The 21,381-nt window shown below is 39.2% G+C and overlaps 1 protein-coding gene across 1 annotated transcript; it reads right to left on the reverse strand.

Moving 5' to 3' along the window:
• Window positions 1–13,902: 13,902 nt before the first annotated feature.
• LOC139570497 (receptor activity-modifying protein 1) lies at window positions 13,903–17,005 on the reverse strand. The gene is made up of 4 exons (XM_071392407.1): window positions 16,574–17,005; window positions 16,041–16,094; window positions 15,484–15,637; window positions 13,903–14,607 (listed from the first exon to the last, which is right to left on the reverse strand). The coding sequence occupies exons 1-4, from the start codon at window positions 16,608–16,610 to the stop codon at window positions 14,361–14,363; spliced, it is 492 nt and encodes a 163-aa protein (XP_071248508.1). The 5' UTR covers window positions 16,611–17,005; the 3' UTR covers window positions 13,903–14,360.
• Between the last annotated feature and the right edge of the window lie 4,376 nt (window positions 17,006–21,381).

Consider the following 21,381-nt stretch of genomic DNA (forward strand, 5'->3'; position numbering starts at 1 on the left):
CTACAGATTCATGCAGGGTAGTAACATGAGTTGTGATTATGGTCCATTGTTTAGCTAGCTAGCTACATGTCTTAACAAAAGACTCCACTCTAATTTTGACAAAGTATTTTCAAGTTAAAGTGTACTGTCAGCGAGCCAGCCAGCTAACGTTAGCTGGCTGACTCGCTAACTATCATTACGTCATGCGTTGGGATTCATTGTTTACCTAGCTAGCTATCTAGCTACATTTCAAAAGACTCTCATCTTAGTGTGCCAGAGCGCAGAATAACTGATGCATTTTTGAACCCTCAACACCCGTTGAATATGTCCGGTGTCAGTAAACGTCGGCAACAAAGTGTCATTCAATTGTTGCCAGCAGCACAGTTAGTCACCAATCCTCTGGATAACATGAAAAAAAACAGCTCTGCTAGGGGGAGTAAAATGGTCAGAGCGGGGTGTTCTCTCATTATGTGTCTAGAAGTAGCTAGCCAATGTTTTTTAATTTTAATTTTATTTGACTAGGCAAGTCAGTTAAGAACAAATTCTTATCTACAATGACAGCCTAGGAACAGTGGGTTAATTGCCTTGTTCAGGGGCAGAATGACAGATTTTTACCTTGTCAGCTCAAGGATTCGATCTAGCAACCTTTCGGTTACTTGCCCAACGCTCTAACGACTAGGCTTCCTGCCGCCCCAGTTAGCTTGGGTGCTTGACTGTCGTTGTGAGGTCAGGGCTTTCGGAAACAGCCCTACTTATTGGCCAGAGCGTCCAGTGTGCGCTCTGAACGCGAAACGCTCTGAATTTACAAACGGACAATCTAACAGCACAGTTGCAGTCACCAACACCCTGGATAACATACTGTAACAGCCTAACCAGCTCTGCTAGGGCGAGTAATGTTCAGTGAGCTGTTCTCTCTCTCTTAGATGTCTGGAAGTAGCTGTCAAGTTAGCACAGAACGCACGGATCAACCCTTAAAGAGATGGGTGGGGCGAAGGCTTAAGAGGGTGTGAACAATGCTGAATGGGTGTAGACAAAGAAGTATGTGGTCAATTTCACGCCATATGTACTGATTTCAAAAACAACAAAAAAATCGTGAACATGAAAAATAAAGTTGAGAATGTACAAATAAACAGGATTGGTTTCTGGGAAAATTTAACTGAAAAAGATTTTTGCATTCGTTTTCAAGTATATTTTTGAATAATTTGTCATATAGTTTTGCTCTCGCTTTAAAATTATTTGCTTACAATTTTTGGGGTTTTGCTTTTGATGTCTTAATTTTCTTTACAATTCCATACATTTTGCTTTCAATTGTTTGGTTTTTGATTTCAACATCCATTATTTCACCCGCCCTCGAAAATATAATGTTTACATTCTCAACTTTATTTTTCATGTTCATAATTTATTTTATTTTGAATTCAATACATATGGCGTGAAATTGACCGCAAAAAGAAGGGCTCTCCAATATTAGTACCAAAACATTGAAAGACGGTTTTCTCAAAAGTGAGTTTACAAGTTGATTGACTTTCAAAGCAGAATTACTTTCCCATTGTTTCCTCAAATGCAGTGTACATGTATGATATACCATTTTGTAACTCTGAGTCTCTACTTTTCTCCAATGTAAAAAACAGAAATTCAAATGTTGCTGCATGAGACCGACTCCAGGTGGTGAGTCACATATTTGTATAACATTTATAAACATTTATAAACATTCATTTATAAAGACTTTTCATGAACGTTATTAAAAATTGTTAGCAGTTATTTTAATTTGTACAAATTTTTAATTATAACAGTTTATTAATTTATGAAGAATCTATAAATATTAGCTCAACAGTCGTTGTATAAGCCCTTTTTAAATCCTTTATCCACTTGTACAACACATTGTTACAGTGCACCTCACTACTGCCCAGACTAAAACCTCATATCATGCCAATGACAAGTGCTTTCATATCAAATTCATTTCATACATAATCGGTCTCATATACCGGTTAGCGGGAAACACCTCATTTTCAAAATGGCAAATCTCGAGTTCAAGTTTGAGGACCAAATAACTAAATATATTCTGGAACAAGAATTGGCAACGTCACAAATTCATGACATTGAGAAAGTACAAAAGTTTTGAGCAAAAGGGCAAGTTGTCTTTTCTTTTTTTTGTTGAAAACTAGTAGGTAACTTTTGATTCTCTCATCTAAAACTAGCTAGCTCGCATAAGGGATTCCATTCCAAGCACAGAGGAGTTATTCTATTTGATAGAGCAATGTTAGATTCCCTACAAGCCTTTCATTTAAATAGTAATATACAGTGCCTTGCAAAAGTATTCACCCCCTTGGCATTTTTCCTACTTTGTTACACAAAACAGTCCAAATTGGTGAAGCGAAATGAAAAAAATGACTTGTTTCAGAAAATTATGCAAAATAAAAAATGGAAAAATGGTGAGTGCATATGTATTCAAAAAATGGTGTGTGCATATGTATTTAGTTAAGTAAAGTCCACCTGTGCAAAATCTAAGTGTCACATGATCTGTCACATGATCTCAGTATATACTATATACACCTGTTCTGAAAGGCCCCAGAGTCTGCAACACCACTAAGCAAGGGGCACCACCAAGCAAGTGGCATTATGAAGACCAAGTGTCACGCCCTGACCGTAGAGAGCTTTTTATGTCTCTATTTTGGTTTGGTCAGGGTGTGATTTGGGTGGGCATTCTATGTTATTTTTTCTATGTTTTGTATTTCTTTGTTTTGGCCGGGTATGGTTCTCAATCAGGGACAGCTGTCTAGCGTTGTCTCTGATTGGGAACCATACTTAGGTAGCTTTTTCCCACATGGTTTTTGTGGGTAGTTTATTTCTGTTTAGTGTTTTCACCTTACAGGACTGTTTTGGTTATTCTCTTGTTTATTTTTGTTATAGTGTTCAGTTTTAATAAAACAAGCATGAACACTTACCACGCTGCGCTTTGGTTCACACCTTCTTCAACAGACTACCGTTACACCAAGGAGCTCTCTAAACAGGTCATGGACAACGTTGTGGAGAAGTACAGCTCAGGGTGGGGTTATAAAAATATCTAAAACTTTGAACATCCCATGGAGCACCATTAAATCCATTATTAAGAAATTGAAAGTATATGGCACCACAACAAACCTGCCAAAAAAGGTCCGCCCACTAAAACTCACGGACCAGGCAAAGAGGGCAATAATCAGAGAGGCAAGAAAGAGACCAAAGATAACCCTGAAGGAGTTGCAAAGCTCCACAGCGGAGATTGGAGTATCTGTCCATAGGACCACTTTAAACCGTACACTCCACAGAGCTGGGCTTTATGGAAGAATGGACAGAGAAAATAAGCAAACACGTTTGTTGTTCGCCAAATGTGGGAGACTCCCCAAACATATGGAAGAAGGTACTCTGGTCAGATGAGACTAAAATTTAGATTTTTGGCTATCAAGGAAAACGCTATGTCTGGAGCTAACCCAACACCTCTCATCACCCCGAGAATACCATCCCCACAGTGAAGCATGGTGGTGGCAGCATCATGCTATGGGGATGGTTTTCATCAGCAGGGACTGGGAAACAGAATTGAAGGAATGATGGATGGTGCTAAATACAGGGAAATTCTTGAGGGGAACCTGTTTCAGTCTTCCAGAGATTTGAGACTGGGACGGAGGTTCACCTTCCAGCAGGACAATGAGCCCAAGCATAGTGCTAAAGCAACAGTTGACTGGTTTAACTTCTCTGCGCTACGGATCCTTTTTACGGGATCATTTTCCTAAACAACCGCTGAATTGCAGGGCGCAAAATATTACTAAAAATATTTATAATCATGCAATCACAAGTGAAATATACCAAAACACAGCTTAGCTTGTTGTTAATCCACCTATCGTGTCAGATTTTGAAAATATGCTTTGCAGCGAAAGCAATCTAAGCTTTTGTGAGTGTATCGATCAATGCTAGAACAGCTAGCCCCAAATTAGCATGGTCATGAAAGTCAGAAAAGCAATAAAATTAATCGCTTACCTTTGATAATCTTCGGATGTTTGCACTCACGAGACTCCCAGTTACACAACAAATGTTCTTTTTGTTCGATAAATCTTACTTTTATAACAAAAAAACGCCATTTGGGTTGCGCGTTATGTTCAGAAAACCAAAGCCTCGTTCCGTTCGACGAAAATTCCCAAAAGTATCCGTAATGGTCGTAGAAACATGTCAAATGTGTTTTATAATCAATCCTCAGGTTGTTTTTAACAAACATAATCGATAATATTTCAACCGGACCGAAACCTATTCAATAAGAGAGAAAAAGAAAATGGAGAGCTACCCTCTCACGCGCAGGAACTAATCAGAGGACACCTGACTAGTTTTGAAAAATCTCGCTCATTTTTCAAAATAAAAGCCTGAAACTATGTCTAAAGCCTGGTCACAGCCCGATGAAGCCATTGGAAAAGGAATCTGGTTGATACCCCTTTAAATGGAAGAAAGACAGGCCAGGAAACACAGATAAAAAACTAAAAAATCACTTCCGGGTTAGATTTTCTCAGGTATTCGCCTGCAGAATCAGTTTCGTTATACTCACAGACAATATTTTGACAGTTTTGGAAACTCTGGAGTGTTTTCTATCCTAATCTGTAAATTATATGCATATTCTACGATCTGGACCTGAGAAATAGTCAGTTTACCTTGGGAACGATATTTAAAAAAGAAATAAAATCTGACCCCTAGCGTCAAGAGGTTTTAAGGGGAAACATTTAAATGTATTGTAATGGCCTAGTCAAAGCCCAGAGCTCAATCCAATTGAGAATCTGTGGTATGACTAAATATTGCTGTACACCAGAGGAACCCATCCAACTTGAAAGGAGCTGCAGCCGTTTTGCCTTGAAGAATGGGCAAAAATCCCAGTGGCTAGATGTGCCAAGCTTATAGAGACCTACACCAAGAGACTTACAGTTGTAAATGCTGCATAAGGTGGCTCTACAAAGTATTGACATTGAGGGGGTGAATAGTTATGCACACTCAAGTTCAGTTTTTTTGTCTTATTTCTTGTTTGTTTCACGGTAAAAAAGTATTTTGCATCTTCAAAGTGGTAGGCATGTTGTGTAAATCAAATGATACAAACCCCCCAAAAAATCTATTTTAATTCCAGGTTGTAAGGCTACAAAATAGGAAAAATGGCAAGGGGTCAATACTTTCGCAAGCCACTGTATTATATTCTTGACCTTCAAATGTTTCTGTATTTAACAAAAAAATACACTACATGACCAAAAGTATGTGGACACCTGGTTGTCGAGCATCTCATTACAAAATCATGGGCATTAACCTTTTCACGTGTGAGTTCCAAATATCTCTAACCGTTGCCCCTCCATGAGTTTTTTTCATGTGCGTTATGTCAGAATGCACTCACTGTTCCAAAAAGTGATTGTTACGCAACAGGACAGTTACCCGCGCTGCCCTCAAACCAAGGCACGCTGCCTGCTAATTATCTATAGGCTATGTTTCAACTTGTCCATTTCTAATTATTTTATAACAAGTTTAATTTTCTAACAACAGTTTGAGTTGAGGTGTGTTCCACCTCCTCGTTAATTCACATAAGAAGTAGCCCGTTTCACTGTTGCGAACAATTTATGTTTGAGGCTTTACTGACAAGCTTCTCTCTTCAACAAGAGCCCAAGCACTTCCCTATTTTTTCCCCAGATCAAGTATGAAGACATTGTGCATCTCTAGTCAGAACAGGCCTTGCACAAACGTTTTCTGACAGCACATTTTCTGGCTGGCGCCCGCATTGCCTTCGTGATTGTTTTCCTTACAAGTTGGACTTTGGACATGTGTGCGTTCCTATCAAAGTAAGTGGCTTATTTTCTGTATATCGTGTTGTCGTTTCTGCAGTAGTAGCACACCGCATGTATGTATGGATCTTAAAACCTCTTGACACTACAGGGGGTGCTGTTTCAACTTGGACATTTATCGTTCCCAAATTAAACTGCCTCGTACTCAATTCTTGCTCGTACAATATGCATATTATTATTACTATTGGATAGGAAACAATCTCTAGTTTCTAAAACCGTTTGAATTATGTCTGTGGGTGAACCAGAACTCTTTCTGCAGCGAAATTCATGACAGGAACTGCGAAGGTCTGAAAACGAGGCTCTGTTCTCAGATCAGTTTAAAGCTCTGTATGTATCCTATGGGTCGACATGAACTGCACCCGCCTTCCCCTGGATGTCAGTAACCAATGAGAAGTGGAATGGAGTTTCTACGTAGATCTCCAACCTTATAAAAGGCCATGGAACGAAGGGAGCTCTCTTTTCGACATTCGTCATTACGCAAAGCAAGACCTCAGGATGGCATTTTGAAACGCTCAGTTATCAGCCTTAGATATATCCGTCTGTAATTTAATTCGATATACAGTGGGGAGAACAAGTATTTGATACACTGCCGATTTTGCAGGTTTTCCTACTTACAAAGCATGTAGAGGTCTGTAATTATTATCATAGGTACACTTCAACTATGAGAGACGGAATCTAAAACAAAAATCCAGAAAATCACATTGTATGATTTTTAAGTAATTAATTTGCATTTTATTGCATGACATAAGTATTTGATACATCAGAAAAGCAGAACTTAATATTTGGTACAGAAACCTTTGTTTGCAATTACAGAGATCATACGTTTCCTGTAGTTCTTGACTAGGTTTGCACACACTGCAGCAGGGATTTTGGCCCACTCCTCCCTACAGATCTTCTCCAGATCCTTCAGGTTTCGGGGCTGTCGCTGGGCAATACGGACTTTCAGCTCCCTCCAAAGATTTTCTATTGGGTTCAGGTCTGGAGACTGGCTAGGCCACTCCAGGACCTTGAGATGCTTCTTACGGAGCCACTCCTTAGTTGCCATGGCTGTGTGCTTCGTGTTGTTGTCATGCTGGAAGACCCAGCCACGACCCATCTTCAATGCTCTTACTGAGGGAAGGAGGTTGTTGGCCAAGATCTCGCGATACATGGCCCCATCCATCCTCCCCTCAATACGGTGCAGTCGTCCTGTCCCCTTTGCAGAAAAGCATCCCCAAAGAATGATGTTTCCACCTCCATGCTTCACGGTTGGGATGGTGTTCTTGGGGTTGTACTCATACTTCTTCTTCCTCCAAACACGGCGAGTGGAGTTAGACCAAAAAGCTCTATTTTTGTCTCATCAGACCACATGACCTTCTCCCATTCCTCCTCTGGATCATCCAGATGGTCATTGGCAAACTTCAGACAGGCCTGGACATGCACTGGCTTAAGCAGGGGGACCTTGCGTGCGCTGCAGGATTTTAATCCATGACGGCGTAGTGTGTTACTAATGGTTTTCTTTGAGACTGTGGTCCCAGCTCTCTTCAGGTCATTGACCAGGTCCTGCCGTGTAGTTCTGGGCTGATCCCTCACCTTCCTCATGATCATTGATGCCCCACGAGGTGAAATCTTGCATGGAGCCCCAGACCGAGGGTGATTGACCGTCATCTTGAACTTCTTCCATTTTCTAATAATTGCGCCAACAGTTGTTTCCTTCTCACCAAGCTGCTTGCCTATTGTCCTGTAGCCCATCCCAGCCTTGTGCAGGTCTACAATTTTATCCCTGATGTCCTTACACAGCTCTCTGGTCTTGGCCATTGTGGAGAGGTTGGAATCTGTTTGATTGTGTGTGGACAGGTGTCTTTTATACAGGTAACGAGTTCAAACAGGTGCAGTTAATACAGGTAATGAGTGGAGAACAGGAGGGCTTCTTAAAGAAAAACTAACAGGTCTGTGAGAGCCGGAATTCTTACTGGTTGGTAGGTGATCAAATACTTATGTCATGCAATAAAATGCAAATTAATTATTTAAAAATCATACAATGTGATTTTCTGGATTTTTGTTTTAGATTCCGTCTCTCACAGTTGAAGTGTACCTATGATAAAAATTACAGACCTCTACATGCTTTGTAAGTAGGAAAACCTGCAAAATCGGCAGTGTATCAAATACTTGTTCTCCCCACTGTAGGTGTTAGAAACATCATAACGAAGTTATTTTAAACCGAGTTATATCAGTTTATGCGAGTATATTGCTATTTTCGGAATTTCCTTAGTATTGCGTTTTGAACATTTGGGCATGTTGTGGCCACATAGCTATTGTTAGCTGCTAATTCCGAAGTTGAAGACGACGTTTTACAACCAAGCAACGATTATTTTGGACAAAGGACACCTTGCCCAAGATTCTGATGGAAGCTCGTCCAAAAGTAAGAGCTATTTATGATGTTATTCCGTATTTATGTGGAAAAATGTAAACGGATTTGTCCGCCATTATTGCGGCACTAGTCTGGCTGTAACGCACACTGTATGTCTAGTAACGTTAATTTTAAAAATCTAACTCAGCGGTTGCATTAATAACTAATGCATCTTTCATTTGCTGTCCAACCTGTATTTTTTAGTCAAGTTTACGATTATTTATTGATTAGATTAGGTGCCTTTCCAAGATGGCGCCGGCCAGAATGCATGACCTGTTGCCACTGATCACATTGTATAACCACGATTTGTGCTGCTAAATATGCACATTTTCGAACAAAACCTATATGCATTGTGTAATATGATGTTACAGGACTGTCATCTGATGAAGTATATCAAGGTTAGTCCAAAATTATATATCTTTTGCTGTATTGTTACGATCGCTAACCTGTGCTGCTGGTAAATTGCTTGTGTTTCTGGCTATTGTGCTAAGCTAATATAATGCTATATTGTGTTTTCGCTGTAAAACACTTAAAAAATCTGACATATTGGCTGGATTCACAAGATGTTGGGCTTTCATTTGCTGTACGCTGTGTATTTTTCAGAAATGTTTTAAGATGAGTAATTAGGTATTTGACGTTGGTCTCTGTAATTATTCTGGCAGCTTCGGCACTATTTCAGATTGCAGCTGCAATGTAGAACTGTGATTTATACCTGAAATATGCACATTTCTCTAAAAAAACATATGCTATACAATAAATATGTTATCAGACTGTCATCTTATGAAGTTGTTTCTTGGTTAGTGGCTATATATATCTTTATTTGGTCAAAATTGTGATAGCTACCCATGCAGGAAAAAAATGGTGGAAAAAAAAGGTTGTGTCTTTTGCTATCGTGGTTAGCTAATAGATTTACATATTGTGTCTTCCCTGTAAAACATTTTAAAAATCAGAAATGATGGCTGGATTCACAAGATGTGTATCTTTCATCTGGTGTCTTGGACTTGTGATTTAATGATATTTAGATGCTAATATTTACTTGTGACGCTATGCTAGGCTATGCTAGTCAGCTTTTTTACTGTGGGGGGTGCTCCCGGATCCGGGTTTGGGAGGAATTAGAGGTTAATGTATTTATTGTTTTCTTCACTTTTTCAAGTACTGGTTACAAATCATGCATTACGATTCTTGCATAGATTGTAATGGACACATATGATGTGTGTTAAATACTTTTTTTGAAAGTTGTACTGATTATGATGAGCTAATGCTAAGCTATTTTCCGGCTACGTGTGGCGCAATTTTTGTTGACATTATACAATGCATTCTGGTTGTCATGTAAGCTTCAGTCAGACCAAAGATGTTATAACAAGGGATAGTTCACTCGACTGATTTATGGTGCTTTCAAGACAACTATGAACTTGGAAAAATACTAGGTAAAATCATGACATCAATGATTTTCAGGTTAGTAAGTCGGAGCTCTAGAAATAGGCCCTAGGTCCCGAGTTGGAATTCCGAGCTGGATGACCATTTAAAACGATTTTTCCCAGTCGGAACTAGTTGGTTTGCCAGAGTTGCCAGTTGTCTTGAACGCACTAAAGTTGGAAGTCAGAGATTTCCCAGTTCCCAGCTGTTTTGAACGCGGCATCAGATTGTAACTTTGGTACCTCAGGGTTGCCAGCTCAGACCCCCCTTTCCAGGTTAAATTTTTTTATTTAGTGTATAAACTTCTCTTGTGTTTGCCCCCCATTTATTGATAAATCCCCCATCATAGTAATATTTCCTGCATCTTATCCCCCCACGATACCTTCCCCCATGGACTTGAAAACCCCCCACAAATTAAATGAACCCCCCCACAATCCCCCATAAAATGATTTCATCCCTGTTTAGCTTTTGCGCTACGGTTAGGCTAGGCAGTAGGCTTATATTTGGTGTGATGATCTGAGGTGAAAACATTTTATTTGCTTTGTGATTTGTTGAAAAAACGATAAACGACTTGTCAAGTCATGTGCTCCGGTTCGTGTATACACTGTAACAAGTACATTGACGATTTGTAATATGCTGAAAAGTGGCTAAACTAAGTTCATATTTTTCAGGCTATGAGCGCAGCCATCTTTGACTTTGTTTATTTGCATCTTATAGTGAATGGAATTCTGGGATTAGGTTTTCGCTAAGTCAAACATAAACAAACATGGCTTCCATCATAAAGAATTGATCTGCTGCTAGATTAGCTGACACGCATTTCATGGCAGCAAGCTTTACACCACTCCAGCCGACGGTTGGCATTGCGCATAGTGAGCTTAGACTTGTGTGTGGCTGCTCCGCCATGGAAACCCACTTCATGAAGCTCCAGACAAACAGTTCTTGTGCTGAAGTTGCTTTCAGAGGCAGTTTGGAACTCGGTAGTGAGTGTTGCAGCCAAGGACAGACGATTTTTACAAGCTATGCGCTTCGTCACTCGGCGGTTCCGTTCTGTGAGCTTGTGTGGCCTACCACTTTGTGGCTGAATTGTTTCCACTTAAAAATAACACAATATCCTTGCCTGTGATGCCCTTTTTGTGCAACGCAATGATGACGGCACGTGTTTCCTTGCAGGAAACCATGGTTGACAGAGGAAGAACAATGATTCCAAGCACCACCCTCCTTTTGAAGCTTCCAGTCTGTTATTCGAACTCAATCAGCATGACAGAGTTATCTCCAGCCTTGTCCTCCTCAACACTCACACCTGTGTTAACGAGAGAATCACTGACATGATGTCAGCTGGTACATTTGTGGCAGGGCTGTAATGCAGTGGAAATGTTTTTTGGGGATTCAGTTCATTTGCATGGCAAAGAGGGACTTTGCAATTAATTGCAATTCATCTGATCACTCTTCATAAAATTTTGGAGTATATGCAAATTGCCATCATACAAACTGTTATTATTACCATTATTCTGACATTTCACATTCTTAAAATAAAGTGGTGATCCTAACTGACAGGGAATTTTTACTAGGATTAAATGTCAGGAATTGTGAAAAACTAAGTTTAAATGTATTTGGCTAAGCTGTATTTAAACTTCCAGGCTTCAACTGTATATTAATTGCAGATACAGGAGAAGTATCAGGAACAGTCATGTTAACAGTAGCCTATACTTCAGCATGTTGGTCTATCCACAAGAAAACACATCAGTTACCGTGTGTTCGTGGGTCTTTGGTTCTGTCTTCATATTGTGTTGAAGGGATAGATATTCAGTACATATGGAGAAATATTCAATAAATATAGAGGGATCTGAGAATAAACATCCACAAACTGGAGGGGAAACACAGAAGATCCTTGTAGACAGTTAAAAGGTACCTCAGACTAATGTTACACTGAACGGTCCAGTTTGGAGGTGTGAGACATTTATAATGTTGTTTATTACCCCCCATTGCTCTCCCTCAAACAGGACGGGGAGACTTGTTAATGGACTGGTATTTGGTTACTCTCTTATTTTTCTCTGTAAGCTGGTGTATTTACTATGTTTTACACTGACATCCTCATTTACACTCCATGTTATACATGTAGGCTATCATAGTTTGGGTTTCATATATTTAGTAAGTCAGTTATACTTATGTAAGATATGGAGATTTCATCCATGGTGGGCATAACCAAAGGTATCTACATTCAAAGACACTTTTATCTTATTTGACATGTTTCCTTTTCTTGCATTTTCCTCATTCTAATAAAATAATAAAATAAAATTGAGAAAAATATATTGTAAACCCAAGGTCGTTACAATATGTTAATACAGTAGACCCAAAACTTACTCCAACAATGACAAACTATTTGTATTTGAGTTGAAACTTGGTAGAATGAAATATGTATAGATAACTGCCAAAATAATGGAAAGTCTTGAGTAAATGAGAGATAAAAAGTATATTGACAGCAGGTGCTTTCACACAGGTGTGGTTCCTGAGTTAATTAAGCAATTAACATCCCATCAGTATTTTGGCCATTTTGGCTACCATGGCTATGCCCCCACAGGATGACAATGCCCCCAACCACAGGGCACGAGTGGACACTGAATGGTTTGATGATCATGAAAATGAAAATATATATATTTAAAAAAAATATTATTAATAATGAATAATAATATGCCATGTTCGTCTCAGTCACCAGATCTCAACCCAATTGAAGACTTATGGGAGATTCTGGAGCGGAGCCTGGTACAGCGTTTTCCACCATCGTCAACAAAACACCAATTTATGGAAGTTCTCGTGGAAGAAGTGTCACAGCCCTCCAATAGAGTTCCAGACACTTGTAGACTATATGCCATTGTGCATTGAAGCTGTTCTGTCTCGTGGTGGATGGCCCAATGCACCAAGACACTTTATGTTGGTGTTTCCTCTATTTTGGCAGTTACCTGTATGTGTATACTGTACCAAACTGCATATGGTTGACTGGAGTCGTCTTTACAGCTTTGAGACAGTAGGTGGCGCCTTATGCCATCTCGACATAGCCTCACCGTACAACTGTGAAATGTCAAACGGCTGATTGTCAGCAGTGCATCTAACCACAACAGTGGGTGAAACGGTGAGTTTAGATAAGAGAGAGAATGCTCTTTCTCTAAGGTTTAATCACCCAAAATAATTTGCCCTGTTCCAAGCAGTCCGCATTTCCCCACTGAACTAATAAGCATGTGAAAGTTAACAAGGCTATCGTTATTCAAACAACCACTTAATCTTTCTCTCTCTCGACAATGCAACTGGATTGGCCCATGGTGAGCCACTGTATTCATTCGGGAAAACGGTGAGAACTAGCTTCTTGATTATTCAAATAATAAGTTACCCCTCTCTGTAACTCAAGTTACTTGATATACTCGCCTCTTCACAACCACACCAGCACAGGAAACATCATACAACAGTTGTCTTAGCATTGAAAGTAGAGGTACATTTGCTATTGCACTAAATTGTAGTGTAATAAAAGGATAGTATGTGCAGGTACCACAGCACTAGTAGTCCCGATCCAGGACTGGACTACTGCCTAAAGATCTTGGGTATCAACAACTGGCTGTATGACATGATTGAGTTGGATGCACTTCATTGATTCCCAGTGTTAGGCAGTGCTCCAACAGAGATATTTAGCAGCACACAATGAACACTCCAACAGACCAATAGCATGTTTGGTTGGCTGAGCACAGTATGTTATATTATTCACTGACTATATGACAGTCACCCAGGGGGGTTCAGTAGGAAATTGGGCTGGCTGAAGCTGACCTCTGACCTAATTACCGGACCTGGGTCAAATACTTTCATTTGATTAAGCTTGGGGTTTGCTCTTTTGGGACTATTCCATTGGTCCCATTGTAAACTCAATCAAGTGCATCTCAAGTATTTAAAAGTATTTGACTCATATGTATGACCCAGGTCTGGTGATACTACAATGTATCTGCCAAGCATTCACTCTCATGCATAAGGTAAACATTGTAAACATTGAAGACATTGTCTTCTGAAAGATTGATTCAGTGTTAATGGCTGCTATATATATACCTTATCTGAATCATTCCCTAGAACCTCCAAGCAGGAGACCAAGGGAAGACAATGTATAGGTATAGCACGAGCTATAGTGACACTGGGATTAGGGGAGGGTCCAAAAAGGGTCCAGAAAACATGATGTCCCTGTAGTTGCAGTTGATATCCGGCCCCCTTTTCACTTTTATACTATGGGACTGTTGTGGATATTATTTCTGTCCATTTGTTTTGTGGTTCAGTTTTATTTCAGTGTACATGACAGCTAAATGTGGGGGACCCCTTTTGAAGAGCAACCCCAGTGGCTTAAATTACATATAGTAAAAAGTAAATATGTTAATAGAATATGTTAAAAGTAAATATAAATATGACCACAGACCATCTACAGTGAATTAATTCTAGGTACTTATTGCCCTTATACTGTATTACAATATAAATATATTGACATGGGAATGTTTCAGAATAGACACAATTATAATAATTTTTTGTGAAAGAAATAAGTCAATGTATTTTGCAACATTACAAATATACAAATAGAAACAATCTTAATATACATACAATAAAAATATTTTAAAAATAAACACATTATAAGAAAATACTTAGAGGGAATTATTGTTAGGGGCTGTTTCAGGAAGGGACCTAAGACACACACATTCAAAAAGCACATATTCAACATTTCCAACTTAGTCGCAGATCTTGCTCTTCCAGACCACTAGGAAAACCAAGATGGGGATGAGACTGACTGGAATGAGGGTAAGGGTAAGCACAACACCGGAGGGGGCATCAGGAAATAACTGCTCCTCCTCCGGACATGCCTGGAAGAAGCTGGAATGGATCTGGATGAAGAGGTCTTGCACCACTTGGTTCGGGAAGTAACATCCTAAGATGGTGGTGCAGCTCTCGATACATTTGGTCAGCTCATTGTATGGTCTGCCGTGGAGAGATCAAGTCAAGTTTTACAGTAAATGCAGAGTAACTCTGTTAGCTAATACATTTTACAGTAATTATAGGTTTTTACTCAATGAAGACTATTGGAGACTTGAGTTATTCTTTATTTTTTGGGGCAAGATTAAATTGGTTATGTATTATCAGATATTTCTACTATCATGGTAATTCTCGTAATATTTGAGAGTTGAAGATTGGTAGAGTGTGCATGCACACCTGCCTGTGTGCCTGCCTGTGTGCAAGCCCGTGTGTGTTGCAGAGTGTGTATAGCCTCTACACACGCTCTATCGCATGCTCTCCACTGTTACTTGCCGACAAAGTGTGACTGAATGCTTTTCCTCTGCCCATGCTTTAGAGGCACTTACTTCAACTATTCTATTTCATGTAACTCCATGTGCTGTTATTGTTTACGTTGAAAGAGGAAGAGGTCTAACGAGAGAGGTCCAAGCTTAGAGATGAAACGATTTGTTCTATGAGTCCAAGTATGAAACTACTTCAGCACCAATGGAACCGAAGAGAGCGATGTAAGTAGTAAAGTCTGTGCAGGTTGTTTTAACCAGTTATAACTAATGTAAGGAGATTGAACCAACAATCTAACAGTTTGATGTGATTCAACCAATATGGTGATGTAGATTACATCTAAAACAGGAAGTCAAACAATGAATTTGCGATGGAACTATATATGTAATGTAAAAATTAACCAGATCTGATCACATTTGGTATTAAGATGCATTTTAGTTATTTGGTTCTGTATTCTGGATGTAGATCGCATTTTAATACTAAGTGTAAATAAGGTCAAAGAGTAGTAAGCATATAATGTTTGAAAGCAACATTTAGTCAGAAAGCAACATTTAGGTATACCTGATGACTTGGTCCCATTCACACCAGAGTTCCTTGTTGATGTCTTTCATTTCAGAGAGAAACTGTTCCCTGCACATGAAGTAGATGACTTCTTCTAGGAGGCTCTCATTGCAGTGGCGAAAAACATGGAAATGCTCCTGATCCTGAAAACTTTCTAGGGGTACAGCCAGAGAGAATATATATCTTACACCATTATGACACATTGTACCCCATTTATAATCCACCCATCCAATTTATTGCCTACGCATAGATGAAATCAGGTATCTATACATTATTGTTGCAATGTTGGGCTGACACTATCTGGCCAGGATTAAAGAATAGAAGTGTGTCACATTCTTACACCTAGTACCTTATCAAATAATGTATTTTAAAAATATATGTATATATAAATATATATAAATATATATATATATTTGTGTATTTGAACTGTTGATTCGGAAAACAAATCCAACCGCAAGGTACAATACAATACAAATTGATTAGGAAGATACATCATGCATTTGAATTAGGTACTATTATTATTAGTAAAATGCATTAAAGATCCTTTGAGCACTTACCATTATCTTCAAATGTTACATTGGATGAGACATTGCTTTGTAATTGATTTTCACCTGGAAATTAAGAGGTGTTTAACATTATTGTGTTAAAAGACCGGGGTAGTGCATTGTCATGTGTGGTCAAATATGCCTTCAAATATGTCTTCTTACTCCCACCAACATACAGCGTTTGGCTTAATTACACCTTTGATTACACCACCGTGACAAGGCAGCTACGCAACAAGAAGAAGCACCAACAAGAAACCACCAATACCATTATATCAGAAGTCTTGTCTTATCACTCACACACCGCCCAGACAACAGACACTTAATAGCAAAAAGTTTAAAACATTATAATACATCAATAATGTATCGTAAGACTTGTCATAAACATGCTTGACCCCTTTATAATGTCTTATGATCTTCTTATAATGATTTTGACTAAATAACAGCTCCCCATACAGTATATTAGCCACATAAAAATACATAACACATTATAAAGGGCTTGAACATGCCTGTTAACTTTCAGTAAAGTGTTACCATAGGATACATACCTAAGACGAGGACAGGGAAGAGCAGTAGGAAGATCATGGTGGAGAGAGGACACTGGAGAGGAGCCTCAGAGCCAAATTAAACTCAAGGACTAGTGAGTAGCAGCCAAGAGTGTCAATACGCTGTTCTCCGGAATGAACAGGAGTGGGTTAAAGCGCGAGACCTAAGCCCACCCATGTCTTTCCAGCCATTGTTCACAGAAAAGTGCTGACGAAACATCCTACTGTTCTGTTGATGTTGATTTCATGGCTCGATGGACACCGACTTTTGGGTGGCATTTCCCCTAGGTGCAGATCTATGATAAGCTTCCCCTTCCTCAATCCCAACCTTAACCATTAGCAGGGGAAATGCAAAGCTGACCCAAGACCAGCGTCTAGGGGCAACTTCAACCTACACCAAGAAGTTTGCCCAAAAAGTTTGCCCACCCCTGCTCTAAAAGCACATAGCAATCTCTGTCTTTAACCCTTCCCACATCCACTCCCCTCTGACTCCTTACTGGCAGCTTCATTAAATAGTACCCTCAAAACCCCAGTCTCAACGTCAACAGTGAAGAGGCAACTCCGGGATGCTGGCCTTCTAGGCAGAATTCCTCTGTCCAGTGTCTGTGTTCTTTTGCCCATCTTAATCTTTTCTTTTTATTGCCAATCTGAGATATGGCTTTTTCTTTGCAACTCTGCCTAGAAGGCCAACATCCCGGAGTCGCCTCTTCACTGTTGACGTTGAGACTGGGGTTTTGCGGGTACTATTTAATGAAACTGCCAGTTGAGGACTTGTGAGGCGTCTGTTTCTCAAACTAGACATTCTAATGTACTTGTGCTCTTGCTCAGTTGTGCACCGGGGCTTCCCACTCCTCTTTCTATTCTGGTTAGAGCCAGTTTATGCTGTTCTGTGAAGGAAGTAGTACACAGTATTGTACGAGATCTTCAGTTTCTTGGCAATTTCTCGCAAGGAATAGCCTTCATTTCTCAGAACAAGAATAGATTGATGAGTTTGAGAAAAGTTTTTTGTTTCTAGCCATTTTGAGCCTGTAATCGAACCCACAAATGATGATGCTCTAGATACTCAATTAGTCTAAAGAAGGCAAGTATTATTGCTTCTTTAATCAGAACAACAGTTTTCAGCTGTGCTAACATAATTTCAAAAGGGTTTTCTCATGACCAATTAGCCTTTTAAAATGATCAACTTGGATTAGCTAACACAACGTGCCATTGGAACACAGGAGTGATGGTTGCTGATAATGGGCCTCTGTACGCCTATGTAGATATTCCATAAAGAATCTGTCGTTTCCACCTTCAATAGTCATTTACAACATTAACAATGTCTACACTGTATTTCTGATCAATTTGAGGTTATTTTAATGGACAAAAAAATAGCTTTTATTTAAAAAACAAGGGCATTGCTAAGTGACTCCAAACTTTTGAACGGTAGTGTATATTATTATAATTTAAAAAAATGTAATGTCTCGTGGGCCGGATACGGCCCACAGCCCATACTTTGCTCCCCTTGCTTTAGAGAGACAGGCCTCTCTTGAATCAGATAATCCACAAGGAATTAATTATTTGTATACACTTGTGGGAACAAATATAGCAATTTTGCAAGCTGTTACTCTACGGTGCTCTGTACTGGGTCCAACATTTTTTAGCGGAGTCACAGTACAAAGTAAGGAAAATAAAAAATTGCAGTTTTAGGGATATAATTTCAAAAGGCAAAAATGTGTGTGTGTCTGTCAGCCTTTGCGAGTGCAGGAGTGAGTATGTGTGTGTGTGTCCACATGTGTGTGCGTGGGTGTGCGTGTCTGCATCATTCTGCTAGTGCACCAGTATGTGTGTGTCCTCATGTTCCTGCGAGTATACAAGTGAGTGTGTGTGACGAGAGCCAGTTGCTACGGGGTCCATTTGGGCGTAGGAGCCACTCGGGCTAGTTTCCTGCCGTCTGATTGCCAGGGCTCTTGAGAGATTTCCCCGAAGCTCAACGGCTCAGAAGACGACTCGCCCAATGGAAACAGGAAGTTGGATGGACATGAAAGATAGCCGTGCTTGTTAAAACAAAGACAAATAAAACATACAAGAACAACACAACCAGGCAAACACGCATGCACTGCTGGGGCGTACACTCACTCACATGCAAATGGATGCACGTATAGTATGCTTGCACACGCACACACACACACACACACACACACACACACACACACACACACACACACACACACACACACACACACACACACACACACACACACACACACACACACACACACACACACACACACACACACACACACACACACACACACACGAAATCAGGAGTAAAAATTTGCTTAACAAGTCACATAATAAGTTGCATTGACTCACTCTGTGTGCAATAATAGTGTTAACATTTTATTTAGGACCTCCTCATCTTTGTACCCCGCACATACAGTACAATTACCTGTAAGGTCCCTCAGTCGAGCAGTAAATTTCAAACACAGATTTAACCACAAAGACCAGGAAGGTTTTCCAATGCCTCGCAAAGTGGGGCACATATTGGTAGATGGCAAAAAAGCAGACATTGAATATCCCTTTGATCATGGTGAAATTATTAGTTACACTTTAGAGGTTGTATCAATACACCCAGTCATTGCAATGATACAGGCGTCCTTCCTAACTCAGTTGCCGGAGAAGAGGGGCACCATTCAGGGATTTCACAACGAGGCCAATGGTGACTTTAAAACAGCTACAGAGTTTAATGACTGTGATAGGAGAAAACTGAGGATGGATCAACAACATTGTAGTTACTCCACAATACTAACCTAATTTACAGAGTGAAAAGAAGGAACCCTGTACAGAATAAAAAGTAATACTGCACTAAAGTAATACAGGCACTAAAGTAATACTGCAAAAAATTTGGGCAAGCAATTTACTTTTTGTCCTCAATACAAAGTGTATGTTTGGGCCAAATCCAATCCAATACATTACTGACTATTTTCTCTACATTTTCATGTTATGGCTATACTGGCAATCATGGGCAGAAACTTTGGTTTTAGAAGTGTGGGGGACATTGATATATACAGTATATATATTATATTTTTAAATCCAGTCGAATAAACACTCCAAACAGCCTACCTGGCCACTCGGAGGCTTCCGCATGGTCCTAAAGCACACCGATGCCTTGTTTTGTATCACATTCCAATGATACAACTGGAGGGAGACAAAAATGCATATCCCCGTCCCCAGTGAAAGTTGCTCCCCTGCTGGTAATCGTTAAGGACTGGGGAGTTTTTCAGGATAAACAATTAAAGGAATGGAGCTGAGCACAAGCAAAATCCTAGAAGAAAAGCTGGTTCAGTCAGCTTTCCACCAGACACTGGGAGATTAATTCACCTTTCAGCAGGACAATAACCTAAAACATAAGGGCAAATCTACACTGGAGTTGCTTAGCAAGAAGACAGTGAATGTTCCTGAGTGGCCGAGTTACAGTTTTGACTCAAATCTATGGCAAGCCTTGAAAATGGTTGTCTAACAATGATTAGCAACCAATTCGACAGAGGTTGAAGAATTTTGAAATTAATAATGGACAAATATTGTACAATCCATTTGTGAAAAACTCTTAGAGACTTACCCAGAAAGACTCAGGGCTGTAATCGCTGCCAAAGATGATTCTACCATGTATTGACTCAGTGGTGTGAATACTTATGTAAATGAGATATTTCTGTATTTCATTTTCAATACATTTGCAAACATTTAAAAAAATATGTTTTCACTTTGTCATTATGGGGTACTGTGTGTAGAATAAATCAAGGGGTTTGAATACTTTCTGAAGGCACTGTAAGTTACTGTGCATATTCACAGTAACTTACTTTCCACATTATAAAAAGTAACTGCCTAAGGCATTAAAGAAATTGAGTAGTGGCTACTCAGACATCTCCAATGGGCAGTTGAACTCAAATCATAAAAGTTGTACTAACTCATATCAATAAGATTTCTTATCACTTAATATTTTTGAGTACTGTTAACAAATATTAAGTTATTGAGTAAATATAACTTTGTGTTGTGCTAATCTAAAGGTATTGAGTTTTTACAGTTTATGATAATTATGTATTTTTATTACTTACTTCTTACTTGTTTTAAGTATTTACTTAAAAGAATAAAGTAGTAGTCAGACACATTGATATTTGAGTAAAAAACACTTTATTTATCTGTATTGTGCTGATAATTATTACATCTGTGCAAGTTATTAATTCTTAATTGTGCCACCTGGCTCTGTTTTTAGAGGATTGTGTGTAATTCAACATTTTTAGATTTGATTATACTTTTGCACAATGTTGTATGCTAGTTTGAAGAAAGAAACGGATGTTTCTAAAATAGTACGAAGCAGTTTGATGTGCTATGAGGTGCAATTGATCATGACGAACGGATATCACAATAATGAGACAAGCCACTCCCACCATCAACAAGGTCATGTGCACCACTCTTAATGACAGCGGCTAATGCGGCATCATGTAATAATTACAGCTCTACCTCCAGTTACTGCAAGAGAATGAGCACTGTGCTCAACAATGCCTGCTAAGGTGGGCTAAAATGACAAATTGTTTAAATACATAAAACAATGTTAAACATTAATACACGACCACTGAAAATTAATAAGCAGAACTACTTAGTAGTTACATTTGAAAAACGTGTAATGAAGGTTAATACTTTAAGCAGAAGGGACCCTACATTTTTTGTTCTCAGCTAACATATGGATTTTTTTTAAGCTGGTCATACCAAAGATTATTTTGCAATTTGATTATGAATTTTAAGACCCCTTAAGGTATCTTTTTTTATTTTTA

This window comes from Salvelinus alpinus, chromosome 3 (genome assembly GCF_045679555.1).
Source record: "Salvelinus alpinus chromosome 3, SLU_Salpinus.1, whole genome shotgun sequence".
Classification (NCBI taxonomy): domain Eukaryota; kingdom Metazoa; phylum Chordata; class Actinopteri; order Salmoniformes; family Salmonidae; genus Salvelinus; species Salvelinus alpinus.

What these genes read in the sequence shown, in the direction of transcription:
- LOC139570497 (XM_071392407.1), bottom strand. Translation starts at nt 16,610, where the DNA reads ATGATCTTCCTACTGCTCTTCCCTGTCCTCGTCTTAG. An exon ending in TGTAACATTTGAAGATAATG is followed by an intron (nt 15,638 to 16,040) that starts GTAAGTGCTCAA and finishes CTGTACCCCTAG; the next exon opens with AAAGTTTTCAGGATCAGGAG. An exon ending in GAATGGGACCAAGTCATCAG is followed by an intron (nt 14,608 to 15,483) that starts GTATACCTAAAT and finishes TCTCCACGGCAG; the next exon opens with ACCATACAATGAGCTGACCA.